At 51.2% G+C, this 18059-nt stretch overlaps 1 protein-coding gene across 1 annotated transcript in view; it reads left to right on the top strand.

Moving 5' to 3' along the window:
* DPP10 (dipeptidyl peptidase like 10) overlaps nt 1–18059 on the top strand; it is a 190050-nt gene that overhangs the window by 128564 nt on the left and 43427 nt on the right. Inside the window, exons 8-10 of the mRNA XM_077449772.1 lie at nt 9924–10044; nt 11127–11281; nt 11534–11631. Coding sequence (XP_077305898.1) covers nt 9924–10044; nt 11127–11281; nt 11534–11631 — 374 coding nt within the window. The remainder of the gene's footprint in view (nt 1–9923; nt 10045–11126; nt 11282–11533; nt 11632–18059) is intronic.

The following is an 18059-nucleotide window of genomic DNA, read 5'->3' as shown; positions in this document are numbered from 1 at the left end:
CCCATTGCTGGCTCCGTGCCCATCTCCTCGGTGCGATCCGATCGTTCTATCATGGAGATCTCCGCCCATTGCTGGCTCCATGCCCGTCTCCTCGGTGCGATCCGATCATTCTATCATGGAGATCTCCACCCATTGCTGGCTCCGTGCCCGCCTCCTCGGTGCGATCCGATCGTTCTATCATGGAGATCTCTGCCCATTGTTGGCTCTGTGCCCATCTCCTCGGTGCGATCCGATCGTTCTATAATGGAGATCTCCGCCCATTGTTGGCTCTGTGCCCGTCTCCTCGGTGCGATCCAATCGTTCTATCATGGAGATCTCCGCCCATTGTTGGCTCTGTGCCCGCCTCCTCGGTGCGATCCGATCGTTCTATCATGGAGATCTCCGCCCATTGCTGGCTCCGTGCCCGCCTCCTCGGTGCGATCCGATCGTTCTATCATGGAGATCTCCGCCCATTGTTGGCTCTGTGCCCGCCTCCTCGGTGCGATCCGATCGTTCTATCATGGAGATCTCCGCCCATTGCTGGCTCTGTGCCCGCCTCCTCGGTGCGATCCGATCGTTCTATCATGGAGATCTCCGCATAACATTCTATAAAATGTCCGTTAGAAACACTTTATTCATGGAAGGAATTCTTCTCCAACAATGGGATGTAGAAGAAGGTGGAACCTCCTATAATCTGATATCACACAAGTCTGTGTCCGTCTGCTTAGCGGTGGGAAGGATGGCAGACGGGGACATGGAGCTCTTAGTGCTACATTCCTCCATCTTTCCATACATGAATGCCGGGCTGGACCTCCCCCTATCCTCACTGATCAATATTCTTCTATACTGCAGGAAACAATATCTTTTCTTGTGATTATAGATCGGAGAACGTGCCACCAAAACTTGTTCTGGGATTTGGGAATTATTGCCTGGAATCTTCGGATATTCCCGGGATATAAAACATGTTGCAGGATTTGGGAATGATCCCGGCTGGTCTGGAATCGTCGGACATTCCAGGGATCTCTGGGATATAAAACTTGTTCCGGAATTTGGGAATTATCCCAGCTGGTCTGGAATCTTCTGATATTCCCGGGATCTCTGGGATATAGAACTTGTTCCGGGATTTGGGAATGATCCCGGCTGGTCTGGAATCGTCGGACATTCCCGGGATCTCTGGGAAATAAAACTTGTTCCAGGATTTGGGAATGATCCCGGCTGGTCTGGAATCGTCGGACATTCCCGGGATCTCTGGGATATAAAACTTGTTCCAGGATTTGGGAATGATCCCGGCTGGTCTGGAATCGTCGGACATTCCCAGGATATAAAACTTGTTCCGGGATTTGGGAATGATCCTGGCTGGTCTGGAATCGTCGGACATTCCTGGGATCTCTGGGATATAGAACTTGTTCCGGGATTTGGGAATAATCCTGGCTGGTTTGGAATCTTCGGACATTCTCGGGATATAAAACTTGTTCCGGGATTTGGGAATGATCCTGGCTGGTCTGGAATCTTCGGACATTCCCGGGATATAAAACTTGTTCCGGGATTTGGGAATGATCCTGGCTGGTCTGGAATCTTTGAACATTCTCGGGATATAAAACTTGTTCCAGGATTTGGGAATGATCCTGGCTGGTCTGGAATCTTCAGACATTCCCGGGATATAAAACTTGTTCCGGGATTTGGGAATGATCCTGGCTGGTCTGGAATCGTCGGACATTCCCGGGATCTCTGGGATATAGAACTTGTTCCGGGATTTGGGAATGATCCTGGCTGGTCTGGAATCTTCGGACATTCCCGGGATATAAAACTTGTCCCGGGATATGGGAATGATCCCGGCTGGTCTGGAATCGTTGAATATTTCTGGGATCTCTGGGATATAGAACTTGTTCCGGGATTTGGGAATGATCCTGGCTGGTCTGGAATCGTTGAATATTCCCAGGATCTCTGGGATATAAAACTTGTTCCGGGATTTGGGAATGATCCCGGCTGGTCTGGAATGTTCGGACATTCCTGGATCTCTGGGATATAGAACTTGTGTCGGGATTTGGGAATGATCCCGGCTGGTCTGGAATGTTCGGACATTCCCGGGATCTCTGGGATATAGAACTTGTTCCAGGATTTGGGAATGATCCCAGCTGGTCTGGAATCTTCGGACATTCCCAGGATATAAAACTTGTTCCGGGATTTGGGAATGATCCCGGCTGGTCTGGAATCGTCGGACATTCCCGGGCTCTCTGGGATATAGAACTTGTTCCGGGATTTGGGAATGATCCTGGCTGGTCTGGAATCTTCAGACATTCCCGGGATCTCTGGGATATAGAACTTGTGTCGGGATTTGGGAATGATCCTGGCTGGTCTGGAATCATCGGGCATTCCCGGGATCTCTGGGATATAGAACTTGTTCCAGGATTTGGGAATGATCCTGGCTGGTCTGGAATCATCAGATATTCCCGGGATCTCTGGGATATAGAACTTGTTCCGGGATTTGGGAATGATCCTGGCTGGTCTGGAATCTTCAGATATTCCCGGGATCTCTGGGATATAGAACTTGTTCCGGGATTTGGGAATGATCCCGGCTGGTCTGGAATAGTTGAATATTCCCGGGATCTCTGGGATATAGAACTTGTTCCGGGATTTGGGAATGATCCCAGCTGGTCTGGAATCGTCTGACATTCCCGGGATCTCTGGGATATAGAACTTGTTCTGGGATTTGGGAATGATCCCAGCTGGTCTGGAATGTTCGGACATTCCTGGATCTCTGGGATATAGAACTTGTTCTGGGATTTGGGAATGATCCCGGCTGGTCTGGAATGTTCGGACATTCCCGGGATCTCTGGGATATAGAACTTGTTCCAGGATTTGGGAATGATCCCGGCTGGTCTGGAATCTTCGGACATTCCCAGGATATAAAACTTGTTCCGGGATTTGGGAATGATCCCGGCTGGTCTGGAATCGTCGGACATTCCCAGGATCTCTGGGATATAGAACTTGTTCCGGGATTTGGGAATGATCCTGGCTGGTCTGGAATCTTCAGACATTCCCGGGATCTCTGGGATATAGAACTTGTGTCGGGATTTGGGAATGATCCTGGCTGGTCTGGAATCATCGGGCATTCCCGGGATCTCTGGGATATAGAACTTGTTCCAGGATTTGGGAATGATCCTGGCTGGTCTGGAATCTTCAGATATTCCCGGGATCTCTGGGATATAGAACTTGTTCCGGGATTTGGGAATGATCCTGGCTGGTCTGGAATCTTCAGATATTCCCGGGATCTCTGGGATATAGAACTTGTTCCAGGATTTGGGAATGATCCTGGCTGGTCTGGAATCTTCAGATATTCCCGGGATCTCTGGGATATAGAACTTGTTCCGGGATTTGGGAATGATCCTGGCTGGTCTGGAATCTTCAGATATTCCCGGGATCTCTGGGATATAGAACTTGTTCCGGGATTTGGGAATGATCCCGGCTGGTCTGGAATAGTTGAATATTCCCGGGATCTCTGGGATATAGAACTTGTTCCGGGATTTGGGAATGATCCCGGCTGGTCTGGAATCGTCTGACATTCCCGGGATCTCTGGGATATAGAACTTGTTCTGGGATTTGGGAATGATCCCGGCTGGTCTGGAATGTTCGGACATTCCTGGATCTCTGGGATATAGAACTTGTTCCGGGATTTGGGAATGATCCCGGCTGGTCTGGAATGTTCGGACATTCCCGGGATCTCTGGGATATAGAACTTGTTCCAGGATTTGGGAATGATCCCGGCTGGTCTGGAATCTTCGGACATTCCCAGGATATAAAACTTGTTCCGGGATTTGGGAATGATCCCGGCTGGTCTGGAATTGTCGGACATTCCCGGGATCTCTGGGATATAGAACTTGTTCCGGGATTTGGGAATGATCCTGGCTGGTCTGGAATCTTCAGACATTCCCGGGATCTCTGGGATATAGAACTTGTGTCGGGATTTGGGAATGATCCTGGCTGGTCTGGAATCATCGGGCATTCCCGGGATCTCTGGGATATAGAACTTGTTCCAGGATTTGGGAATGATCCTGGCTGGTCTGGAATCTTCAGATATTCCCGGGATCTCTGGGATATAGAACTTGTTCCGGGATTTGGGAATGATCCTGGCTGGTCTGGAATCTTCAGATATTCCCGGGATCTCTGGGATATAGAACTTGTTCCGGGATTTGGGAATGATCCCGGCTGGTCTGGAATAGTTGAATATTCCCGGGATCTCTGGGATATAGAACTTGTTCCGGGATTTGGGAATGATCCCGGCTGGTCTGGAATCGTCTGACATTCCCGGGATCTCTGGGATATAGAACTTGTTCCGGGATTTGGGAATGATCCCAGCTGGTCTGGAATCTTCAGATATTCCCGGGATCTCTGGGATATAGAACTTGTTCCGGGATTTGGGAATGATCCCGGCTGGTCTGGAATAGTTGAATATTCCCGGGATCTCTGGGATATAGAACTTGTTCCGGGATTTGGGAATGATCCTGGCTGGTCTGGAATCTTCGGACATTCCCGGGATCTCTGGGATATAGAACTTGTGTCGGGATTTGGGAATGATCCTGGCTGGTCTGGAATCTTCGGACATTCCCGGGATCTCTGGGATATAGAACTTGTTCCGGGATTTGGGAATGATCCTGGCTGGTCTGGAATCTTCAGATATTCCCGGGATCTCTGGGATATAGAAATTGTTCCGGGATTTGGGAATGATCCTGGCTGGTCTGGAATCTTCAGATATTCCCGGGATCTCTGGGATATAGAACTTGTTCCGGGATTTGGGAATGATCCCGGCTGGTCTGGAATCGTCTGACATTCCCAGGATCTCTGGGATATAAAACTTGTTCTGGGATTTGGGAATGATCCCGGCTGGTCTGGAATCGTCTGACATTCCCAGGATCTCTGGGATATAAAACTTGTTCTGGGATTTGGGAATGATCCCGGCTGGTCGGGAATCTTCAGATATTCCCGGGATCTCTGGGATATAGAACTTGTTCTGGGATTTGGGAATGATCCCGGCTGGTCTGGAATCGTCGGACATTCCCGGGATCTCTGGGATATAGAACTTGTTCCGGGATTTGGGAATGATCCCGGCTGGTCTGGAATAGTTGAATATTCCCGGGATCTCTGGGATATAGAACTTGTTCCGGGATTTGGGAATGATCCTGGCTGGTCTGGAATCTTCGGACATTCCCGGGATCTCTGGGATATAGAACTTGTTCCAGGATTTGGGAATGATCCTGGCTGGTCTGGAATCTTCAGATATTCCCGGGATCTCTGGGATATAGAAATTGTTCCGGGATTTGGGAATGATCCTGGCTGGTCTGGAATCTTCAGATATTCCCGGGATCTCTGGGATATAGAACTTGTTCCGGGATTTGGGAATGATCCCGGCTGGTCTGGAATCGTCTGACATTCCCAGGATCTCTGGGATATAAAACTTGTTCTGGGATTTGGGAATGATCCCGGCTGGTCTGGAATCGTCTGACATTCCCAGGATCTCTGGGATATAAAACTTGTTCTGGGATTTGGGAATGATCCCGGCTGGTCGGGAATCTTCAGATATTCCCGGGATCTCTGGGATATAGAACTTGTTCTGGGATTTGGGAATGATCCCGGCTGGTCTGGAATCGTCGGACATTCCCGGGATCTCTGGGATATAGAACTTGTTCCGGGATTTGGGAATGATCCCGGCTGGTCTGGAATAGTTGAATATTCCCGGGATCTCTGGGATATAGAACTTGTTCCGGGATTTGGGAATGATCCTGGCTGGTCTGGAATCTTCGGACATTCCCGGGATCTCTGGGATATAGAACTTGTTCCAGGATTTGGGAATGATCCTGGCTGGTCTGGAATCTTCAGATATTCCCGGGATCTCTGGGATATAGAAATTGTTCCGGGATTTGGGAATGATCCTGGCTGGTCTGGAATCTTCAGATATTCCCGGGATCTCTGGGATATAGAACTTGTTCCGGGATTTGGGAATGATCCCGGCTGGTCTGGAATCGTCTGACATTCCCAGGATCTCTGGGATATAAAACTTGTTCTGGGATTTGGGAATGATCCCGGCTGATCGGGAATCTTCAGATATTCCCGGGATCTCTGGGAAATAGAACTTGTTCCGGGATTTGGGAATGATCCCGGCTGGTCTGGAATCGTCGGACATTCCCGGGATCTCTGGGATATAGAACTTGTTCGGGATTTGGGAATGATCCTGGCTGGTCTGGAATCTTCGGATATTCCCGGGATCTCTGGGATATAAAACTTGTTCCAGAATTTGGGAATGATCTGGAACTAGTTGGGATGAACAGGCAGATGAGGATTTTTGGCCGCACATTCCGTGTCGTTTCATTCTGGCAGATGGGAACGCTCCCTCGTCACACCCGGTGGCTTTTCCAATTTATTTTCCTATCATTGAGACTGAGAGGCCGGAAAGGATTAGGAGAGACGCCCGGCGCCTCGCGCCTCCTGCCCACCCCTCAATTATCTGCTAGAATCCGAGTAATGGCAGCTAATTCCCATCACAAGAGTCAGCAAATCTGTATAACGGACGGAGCCGCTCCATTCCGAGTCACGGGGCCTATCCCAGTCTTCCTGACACCGGGAAGAGGGGGGCCCAATATCACTGGGGGGCTGATAATCTGTAATATGTGTATACAAGTCAGGAAAGGAGACTGTCTGTGATACCAGCAACTACCAATCAGAGTGAAGCTGCCATTATTGCGGTACAGAGGGAATCAGTGAGGGTCTCTGTATAGCAGCGGATTGTCCTCTATAGACAGAGAAGAGGATGAAAGGCTCTTCAGTCCAACATAAAGAACTCATCTCCATAATATAGAGATGGAAAATGACCCTCATCATTCTCTCTGATCTTCTCAGCCAAAATCTCTTCTTATCAGACATGGAAAGATTCCAGGATAACCATCTCCCAAATGGAGGCTTCCCATGCCGACCCCCCCATGCTGACCCCCCATGCCGATCCCCCCCCATGCTGACCCCCCATGCCGACCCCCCCCCATGCTGACCCCCCATGCCGATCCCCCCCCATGCTGACCCCCCGTGCTGATCCCCCCCATGCTGATCCTTCCCATGCCGACCCCCCCAAGCTGATCCTTCCCATGCCGACCCTTCCCATGCTGACCCCCCCCATGCTGATGCCCCCATGCTGATCCCCCATGCTGACCCCCTCATGCTGATCCTGACCCCCCATGCTGATCCTTCCCATGCTGACCCCCCATGCTGATCCTTCCCATGCTGACCCCCCCCATGCTGATCCTTCCCATGCTGATCCTTCCCATGCTGACCCCCCCATGCTGATCCTTCCCATGCTGACCCCACATGCTGACCCTTCCCATGCTGACCCCGCCCCATACTGACACCCCCATGCTGATCCCCCATGCTGACCCCCTCATGCTGATCCTGACCCCCCATGCTGATCCTTCCCATGCTGACCCCCCATGCTGATCCTTCCCATGCTGACCCCCCCATGCTGATCCTTCCCATACTGACACCCCCATGCTGATCCTTCCCATGCTGACCCCCCATGCTGATCCTTCCCATGCTGACCCCCCATGCTGATCCTTCCCATGCTGACCCCCCATGCTGATCCTTCCCATGCTGACCCCCCATGCTGATCCTTCCCATGCTGACCCCCCCCCATGCTGATCTTTCCCATGCTAACCCCCCCATGCTGATCCTTCCCATGCTGACCCCCCCATGCTGATCTTTCCCATGCTAACCCCCCCATGCTCATCCTTCCCATGCTGACCCCCCATTCTGATCCTTCCCATGCTAACCCTTCCCATGCTGACCCCCCCATGCTGACCCTTCCCATGCTGATCCCCCCCATGCTGACCCCGCCCCATACTGACACCCCCATGCTGATCCTTCCCATGCTGACCCCCCCCCATGCTGATCTTTCCCATGCTAACCCCCCCATGCTCATCCTTCCCATGCTGACCCCCCATTCTGATCCTTCCCATGCTGGTCCACCCCTATGCCGTCCCCCCCCCCCCATGCTGACCATTCCATTGCTGATTGTTTCCATACTTATCCTCTGAGAATATATTTTGCACGTTTTTATAAATTGCATTATTATTGTTGTTACATCTCTGGTGGTGATGATGAAATTACATTTCTGGTTTTGATGGTGGTGGTGATGATGATGATGATGATGATGATGATGATGGGGGTGGGGGTGGGGGTGATGATGGGGGGGTGGAGGTGGTGATGATGATGGTGGTGATGATGATGGGGGGGTGGTGATGATGGTGGTGATGATGATGGGGGTGGTGGTGATGATGGTGGGGGGGTGGAGGTGGTGATGATGATGGGGGTGGTGGTGATGATGATGATAGTGGTGGTGGAGGAGGTGATGATGGTGGTGGTGATGGAGGTGATGACGATGATGATGATGATGATGATGGTGGTGGTGATGATGATGATGATGGAGGTGGTGGTGATGATGATGGTGATGGGGGTGGTGATGATGGAGGTGGTGATGATGGTGGTGGTGATGATGGAGGTGGTGATAATGATGGGGGTGGTGGTGATGATGATGATGGTGGTGATGATGATGATGGTGGTGATGATGATGATGGTGGTGATGATGATGATGGTGGTGATGATGATGACGGTGGTGATGATGATGGTGGTGGTGATGATGATGGAGGTGGTGGTGATGATGGGGGTGGTGATGATGGAGGTGGCGGTGATGATGGTGGTGGTGATGATGGTGGTGGCGGTGATGATGGTGGTGGTGATGATGGTGGTGGTGATGATGGGGGTGGTGATGATGATGGTGGTGGTGATGATGATGGGGGTGGTGATGATGATGGAGGTGGTGGTGATGATGGTGGGGGGGTGGAGGTGGTGATGATGATGGTGGTGGTGGTGATGGAGGTGATGATGATGGAGGAGGTGGTGATGATGATGGTGATGATGATGATGGAGGTGGTGATGATGGGGGTGGTGGTGATGATGGAGGTGGTGATGATGATGGAGGTGGTGATGATGATGATGATGGAGGAGGTGATGATGGTGGTGATGATGATGATGATGGGGGTGGTGATGATGATGATGGTGGTGATGATGATGATGGTGGTGATGATGATGATGATGGGGGTGGTGATGATGATGATGGGGGTGGTGATGATGATGATGATGGTGATGATGATGATGGTGGTGATGATGATGACGGTGGTGATGATGATGGGGGTGGTGATGATGATGGGGGGGTGGAGGTGGTGATGATGATGGTGGTGATGATGATGATGGTGGTGGTGATGATGGAGGTGGTGATGATGGAGGTGGTGATGATGGAGGTGGTGGTGATGATGGAGGAGGTGGTGATGGTGGAGGTGGTGATGATGATGATGATGGAGGTGGTGATGATGGAGGTGGTGATGATGATGATGGTGGTGATGATGATGATGGAGGTGGTGATGATGGAGGTGGTGATGATGGAGGTGGTGATGATGGTAGTGATGGTGATGATGATGATGGGGGTGGTGATGATGATGATGATGGTGATGATGATGATGGTGGTGATGATGATGACGGTGGTGATGATGATGGGGGTGGTGATGATGATGGGGGGGTGGAGGTGGTGATGATGATGGTGGTGATGATGATGATGGTGGTGGTGATGATGGAGGTGGTGATGATGGAGGTGGTGATGATGGAGGTGGTGGTGATGATGGAGGAGGTGGTGATGGTGGAGGTGGTGATGATGATGATGATGGAGGTGGTGATGATGGAGGTGGTGATGATGATGATGGTGGTGATGATGATGATGGAGGTGGTGATGATGGAGGTGGTGATGATGGAGGTGGTGATGATGGTAGTGATGGTGATGATGATGATGGAGGTGGCGATGATGATGATGTGACATTTCTGGTTCTTGTTGTCATCCTGTGACCTCGGTCTGGCAGATCTACATCTTTGAGAATAACATCTACTATCAGCCGGATGTGAAGAGCAGTTCTCTGAGGCTGACGTCCTCGGGGAAGGAGGGGATTATCTATAATGGTCTCTCCGATTGGTTGTATGAAGGTGAGTAACATTCCATCATTCATAAAGTTGACCCAGGAGCTGACAATTCAGGGAGAGGTCATGGCAGCCTTGTTCTGTAATGGATGAGCTCTGACACTAGGTTAGTAATTGGAGGGTGTGGTATAGGTGGAGTCATTATTTGAACCCATCATATATAATTGGAGGGTGTGGTATGGGCGGAGTCATTATAAAGCCCATCATATATAATTGGAGGGTGTGGTATGGGCGGAGTCATGAAACCCATCATATACAATTGGAGGGTGTGGTATGGGCGGAGTCATTATAAAGCCCATCATATATAATTGAAGGGTGTGGTATGGGCGGGGTCATGAAACCCATCACATATAATTGGAGGGTGTGGTATGGGCGGAGTCATTATAAAACCCATCATATATAATTGGAGGGTGTGGTATGGGCGGAGTCATTATAAAACCCATCATATATAATTGGAGGGTGTGGTATGGGCGGAGTCATTATAAAACTCATCATATATAATTGGAGGGTGTGGTATGGGCGGAGTCATGAAACCCATCATATATAATTGGAGGGTGTGGTATGGGCGGAGTCATGAAACCCATCATATATAATTGGAGGGTGTGGTATGGGCGGAGTCATTATTAAACCCATCATATATAATTGGAGGGTGTGGTATAGGGGCGGAGTCATTATAAAACCCATCATATATAATTGGAGGGTGTGGTATGGGCGGAGTCATTATAAAACTCATCATATATAATTGGAGGGTGTGGTATGGGCGGAGTCATGAAACCCATCATATATAATTGGAGGGTGTGGTATGGGCGGAGTCATGAAACCCATCATATATAATTGGAGGGTGTGGTATGGGCGGAGTCATTATTAAACCCATCATATATAATTGGAGGGTGTGGTATGGGCGGAGTCATTATAAAGCCCATCATATACAATTGAAGGGTGTGGTATGGGCGGGGTCATGAAACCCATCACATATAATTGGAGGGTGTGGTATAGGGGCGGAGTCATTATAAAACCCATCATATATAATTGGAGGGTGTGGTATGGGCAGAGTCATCATATGATCTGTGTTGTCTCTTCTGTCTTAGAGGAATTACTGAACACCCACATCGCCCATTGGTGGTCTCCGGATGGCGAGAGATTGGCGTTCCTGATGATCAATGACAGTCTGGTGCCCAATATGATCATCCCTCAGTACACCGGCAGCCTCTACCCCCCCGCAAAACAGTTCCCGTACCCCAAGGTACAAGTGGGAGGGGCAAACCATTCCTGTGGGGGAGGGGCTCTACTGGCTATGAAAACCGTTCCCGTCCCCCGAGGTACAGGTTGGGGGGAGGGGCTCTACTGGCTATGAAGACCGTTCCCGTCCCCCGAGGTACAGGTGGGGGGAGGAGCTCCAGAGAGGAATAAACCATTATGGGGGGAGGGGGCTCTATTGTCCACGCCTGAGGCTGTGGCCCTGTTGGTGACCCCGGTGTCTCCTCTTCTTCTGCAGGCCGGACAGACAAACCCCACGGTGAAGTTATTTGTGGCCAATCTGTACGGACCGACCCACACGTTGGAGCTGATGCCACCAGAGAGCCTCCGATCCAGGTACTTACCTCACCAGCGGGACAGGGAAATAGTACAGAGGTTGGTGGCCATTTATAGGGAACATTTCCTCTGTAGCTTGGTCAGTGGGGGGTGGTGGTAGATAAGATTGGTCGGTGGGGGATGGTGGTAGATTAGATTGGTCGGTGGGGGATGGTGGTAGATTAGATTGGTCGGTGGGGGGTGGTGGTAGATTAGATTGGTCAGTGGGGGGTGTTGGTAGATTAGATTGGTCGGTGGGGGGTGGTGGTAGATAAGATTGGTCGGTGGGGGATGGTGGTAGATTAGATTGGTCGGTGGGGGATGGTGGTAGATTAGATTGGTCGGTGGGGGGTGGTGGTAGATTAGATTGGTCGGTGGGGGATGGTGGTAGATTAGATTGGTCGGTGGGGGATGGTGGTAGATTAGATTGGTCGGTGGGGGATGGTGGTAGATTAGATTGGTCGGTGGGGGATGGTGGTAGATTAGATTGGTCGGTGGGGGGTGGTGGTAGATTAGATTGGTCGGTGGGGGGTGTTGGTAGATTAGATTGGTCGGTGGGGGGTGTTGGTAGATTAGATTGGTCGGTGGGGGATGGTGGTAGATTAGATTGGTCGGTGGGGGATGGTGGTAGATTAGATTGGTCGGTGGGGGATGGTGGTAGATTAGATTGGTCGTGGGGGGTGGTGGTAGATTAGATTGGTCGGTGGGGGATGGTGGTAGATTAGATTGGTCGGTGGGGGGTGGTGGTAGATTAGATTGGTCGGTGGGGGGTGGTGGTAGATTAGATTGGTCGGTGGGGGATGGTGGTAGATTAGATTGGTCGGTGGTGGTAGATTAGATTGGTCGGTGGGGGATGGTGGTAGATTAGATTGGTCGGTGGTGGTAGATTAGATTGGTCGGTGGGGGATGGTGGTAGATTAGATTGGTCGGTGGGGGATGGTGGTAGATTAGATTGGTCGGTGGTGGTAGATTAGATTGGTCGTGGGGGGTGGTGGTAGATTAGATTGGTCGGTGGGGGATGGTGGTAGATTAGATTGGTCGGTGGGGGGTGGTGGTAGATTAGATTGGTCGGTGGGGGGTGGTGGTAGATTAGATTGGTCGGTGGGGGGTGGTGGTAGATTAGATTGGTCGGTGGGGGATGGTGGTAGATTAGATTGGTCGGTGGTGGTAGATTAGATTGGTCGGTGGGGGGTGGTGGTAGATTAGATTGGTCGGTGGGGGATGGTGGTAGATTAGATTGGTCGGTGGGGGATGGTGGTAGAATAGATTGGTCGGTGGGGGATGGTGGTAGATTAGATTGGTCGGTGGGGGATGGTGGTAGATTAGATTGGTCGGTGGGGGATGGTGGTAGAATAGATTGGTCGGTGGGGGATGGTGGTATATGAGATTGGTTGGTGGGGGATGGTGGTAGATTAGATTGGTCGGTGGGGGGTGGTGGTAGATTAGATTGGTCGGTGGGGGGTGGTGGTAGAATAGATTGGTCGGTGGGGGATGGTGGTAGATTAGATTGGTCGGTGGGGGATGGTGGTAGAATAGATTGGTCGGTGGGGGATGGTGGTAGATTAGATTGGTCGGTGGGGGATGGTGGTAGAATAGATTGGTCGGTGGGGGATGGTGGTAGATTAGATTGGTCGGTGGGGGATGGTGGTAGATTAGATTGGTCGGTGGGGGATGGTGGTAGATTAGATTGGTCGGTGGGGGATGGTGGTAGAATAGATTGGTCGGTGGGGGATGGTGGTAGATTAGATTGGTCAGTGGGGGGTGTTGGTAGATTAGATTGGTCGGTGGGGGGTGTTGGTAGATTAGATTGGTCGGTGGGGGATGGTGGTAGATTAGATTGGTCGGTGGGGGATGGTGGTAGAATAGATTGGTCGGTGGGGGATGGTGGTAGATTAGATTGGTCGGTGGGGGATGGTGGTAGATTAGATTGGTCGGTGGGGGGTGGTGGTAGATTAGATTGGTCGGTGGGGGATGGTGGTAGATTAGATTGGTCGGTGGTGGTAGATTAGATTGGTCGGTGGGGGATGGTGGTAGATTAGATTGGTCGGTGGTGGTAGATTAGATTGGTCGGTGGGGGATGGTGGTAGATTAGATTGGTCGGTGGGGGATGGTGGTAGATTAGATTGGTCGGTGGTGGTAGATTAGATTGGTCGGTGGGGGGTGGTGGTAGATTAGATTGGTCGGTGGGGGATGGTGGTAGATTAGATTGGTCGGTGGGGGATGGTGGTAGAATAGATTGGTCGGTGGGGGATAGTGGTATATGAGATTGGTTGGTGGGGGATGGTGGTAGATTAGATTGGTCGGTGGGGGGTGGTGGTAGATTAGATTGGTCGGTGGGGGGTGGTGGTAGAATAGATTGGTCGGTGGGGGATGGTGGTAGATTAGATTGGTCGGTGGGGGATGGTGGTAGAATAGATTGGTCGGTGGGGGATGGTGGTAGATTAGATTGGTCGGTGGGGGATGGTGGTAGAATAGATTGGTCGGTGGGGGATGGTGGTAGATTAGATTGGTCGGTGGGGGATGGTGGTAGATTAGATTGGTCGGTGGGGGATGGTGGTAGATTAGATTGGTCGGTGGGGGATGGTGGTAGAATAGATTGGTCGGTGGGGGATGGTGGTAGATTAGATTGGTCAGTGGGGGGTGTTGGTAGATTAGATTGGTCGGTGGGGGGTGTTGGTAGATTAGATTGGTCGGTGGGGGTGGTGGTAGATTAGATTGGTCAGTGGGGGGTGTTGGTAGATTAGATTGGTCGGTGGGGGGTGTTGGTAGATTAGATTGGTCGGTGGGGGATGGTGGTAGATTAGATTGGTCGGTGGGGGATGGTGGTAGAATAGATTGGTCGGTGGGGGATGGTGGTAGATTAGATTGGTCGGTGGGGGATGGTGGTAGATTAGATTGGTCGGTGGGGGGTGGTGGTAGATTAGATTGGTCGGTGGGGGATGGTGGTAGATTAGATTGGTCGGTGGGGGGTGGTGGTAGATTAGATTGGTCGGTGGGGGATGGTGGTAGATTAGATTGGTCGGTGGGGGGTGGTGGTAGATTAGATTGGTCGGTGGGGGGTGGTGGTAGATTAGATTGGTCGGTGGGGGATGGTGGTAGATTAGATTGGTCGGTGGGGGATGGTGGTAGATTAGATTGGTCGGTGGGGGATGGTGGTAGAATAGATTGGTCGGTGGGGGATGGTGGTAGAATAGATTGGTCGGTGGGGGATGGTGGTAGATTAGATTGGTCGGTGGGGGATGGTGGTAGATGAGATTGGTCGGTGGGGGTGGTGGTAGATTAGATTGGTCGGTGGGGGATGGTGGTAGATTAGATTGGTCGGTGGGGGGTGGTGGTAGATTAGATTGGTCGGTGGGGGATGGTGGTAGATTAGATTGGTCGGTGGGGGGTGGTGGTAGATTAGATTGGTCGGTGGGGGATGGTGGTAGAATAGATTGGTCGGTGGGGGATGGTGGTAGATTAGATTGGTCGGTGGGGGATGGTGGTAGATTAGATTGGTCGGTGGGGGATGGTGGTAGATTAGATTGGTCGGTGGGGGATGGTGGTAGAATAGATTGGTCGGTGGGGGATGGTGGTAGATTAGATTGGTCGGTGGGGGATGGTGGTAGATTAGATTGGTCGGTGGGGGATGGTGGTAGAATAGATTGGTCGGTGGGGGATGGTGGTAGAATAGATTGGTCGGTGGGGGATGGTGGTAGATTAGATTGTGTAGATTTGCCCACATACATAGAAATGAAGGGTCTATAATTGTATTTTATATGATGGAGACAGAAGATCACACAATACAAATGATACAAATGGAGTAAAATAAGTATTTGATCTCCTTGTTTTGGACATTTGAAGTTTCTCTTATAAGCAAAGCCCAATCACAGCTCTTGTATGAAGCGGGGGAAGGGACACAGACAGGCGCTGGGATCACCATGAGCTCCCTAGGGGGAGGGGCTCCTTCTATTTATACTGGAAACATGAATAAGAAAGGAAGGCGGTGGCTTCAGAATCAGCCAATCAGACACTTTGTATTCTTTCAAAAGAACCAATCACATATGTATATATTCAATAATTCTGCCCCCCACAGACTGGCTCCAGTAGGTGCTCATGTGGTACACAGATCAGTCCTGACAATGTAAGAAGGTTCTCCTAACGACAGCTTGTTATGTGTATAGAAGACGCCTGTCCACAGAATCCCTTCCCTCCAATCCTCACCATCATGGGGAAAGATCTGTCAGAGGAGGTCGGGGAGAAGATTGGAGACCTGCACAAGGCTGGAATGGGCTACAAGACCATCAGCAAGAAGCTTGGTGAGAGGAGACGAGTGCCGGAGAGATTATTCACAAATGGAAGAAATACAAAATCACCACCAATTGTCCTCAGTCTGGAGCTCCATGGAAGATTTCTCCTCATGGGGTGAGGATGGTCATGAGAAAAGTGAGGGATCCGCCCAGAACTACACAGGAGGAGTGTTTGGAGACCCGGGTCCTGCCCCGGGGGAGTGTTTGGAGACCCGGGTCCTGCCCCGGGGGAGTGTTTGGAGACCCGGGTCCTGCCCCGGGGGAGTGTTTGGGGACCCGGGTCCTGCCCCGGGGGAGTGTTTGGGGACCCGGGTCCTGCCCCGGGGGAGTGTTTGGGGACCCGGGTCCTGCCCCGGGGGAGTGTTTGGAGACCCGGGTCCTGCCCCGGGGGAGTGTTTGGAGACCCGGGTCCTGCCCCGGGGGAGTGTTTGGAGACCCGGGTCCTGCCCCGGGGGAGTGTTTGGGGACCCGGGTCCTGCCCCGGGGGAGTGTTTGGGGACCCGGGTCCTGCCCCGCGGGAGTGTTTGGGGACCCGGGTCCTGCCCCGGGGGAGTGTTTGGGGACCCGGGTCCTGCCCCGGGGGAGTGTTTGGGGACCCGGGTCCTGCCCCAATTGATACCCAACATGTCACGCTTGAAAATTGCGCCCACTCGTGGAATGGCGACAAACTTTTACCCTCAAAAATCTCCATAAGCGACATTTAAAAAACTCTACAGGTTGCATGTTTTGCGTTACAGAGGAGGTCTATGGCTAGAATTATTGCTCTCGCTCTACCGATTGCGGCGATACCTCACATGTGTGGTATGACTACCATTTTTCATATGCGGGCGCTAATCAGGTATGCGTTCGCTTCTGCGCGCGAGCCTATAGGGACGGGGTGTTTTAAAAAAAAAAAAATGGATCACTTTTATTCCTATTGCGAGGAATGTAAACATCCCTTGTAATAGAAAAAAGCATGACAGGTCCTCTTATATATGAGATCCGGGGGGGTCATAAAGTCCTCACTTCTCATATTTGGACTAAAATGCAATTTAAAAAAATGTCAAAACGTCACTTCTGCCCTCCTGTGGTATAGAGACGGGGGGGAGGGGCCATCTCAGCCTCATTTGTCTCCATTCCCAGCAACAAGAAGGACCCGATTGCCTCCGCCGCTACCGACAGTTCCAGTAAGAGGCGGAGGGCGTGGGTGAGAGGGGGGAGGGGGGGGTGGCACCTCTTCCGCCGCCGATAACGGTGATCTCGCCGCGAACCCGCCGTGGAGACCACCATTATTGTAAACAGGACCGCCTCTGTTACCGAGATATCCCTCTTCAAAGTACCGACTTATATATACAGGAGGCGGTCCTTAAGTAGATAAAAGTACTCGCGGCGGCTATAATGAATTGTCGGGTCTCAGCAATACAGATAAAAGTCATTTAAAACTGCTTGCAGCTGTAATGTATTGTCGGGTCCCGGCAATATACATGAAAATCATTGAGAAAAACAGTGTGGGCCCCCCCCCCCCCCGCCCATTACCAGGCCCTTCAGGTCTGTTATGGATATTAAGGTGAACACCGTACCCAAATTAAAAAAAAAATGGCGTGGGCCCCCCCCCCGTACCTATATACTCTGAACAGAAGTATATATACTATACGGCCTGCCCTATATACTCTGCAGAAAATTGAGCCTTAGGTGTTGGTGGTACCAGAACGCTGTAAGCCCCTTACAGATAATCTTGGTGGGTGTGGGAACGGACCCTACTAGGAAATATTATACCAAGAACTGTAATTGCATGCGCCTGTTCAACAGGGACAGAAAATGTGTTCCTCAGTCAGTGGTGGTGCCCTGAACCAAACATATTGTTGGAAGCTAGCATCATCAAGATTGGGGAGGAATAGGATAATCACTCAGCATAGGCCGCCTACAAGGGATCCCACATCCATAGAAAAATCAACCAGTTACATCAGCATCAGGTGCTTGGTAGCCGCTGATCCAAGACTGATTCATTTTTATGAATGTGAGCCTATCAACGGAGTCTGTGGACAGGCGGACTCTATGATCCGTTACAAACCCTCCAGCAGCACTGAATTTGCTTCCAGAAAGAACGCTGGATGCAGGACAGGCCAGTAGCTCAATTTTATATTGAGCAAGCTCTGGCCAGTGGTCCATCCTGAAGACCCA

This window comes from Lithobates pipiens, unplaced genomic scaffold, assembly GCF_037356315.1.
Source record: "Lithobates pipiens isolate NorthernLeopardFrog02 unplaced genomic scaffold, aLitPip1_a1.2 Scaffold_22, whole genome shotgun sequence".
NCBI lineage: Eukaryota > Metazoa > Chordata > Amphibia > Anura > Ranidae > Lithobates > Lithobates pipiens.
The sequence above is the reverse complement of the archived record's forward strand: the minus strand, read 5'-3'. Positions and strand labels throughout refer to the sequence as shown.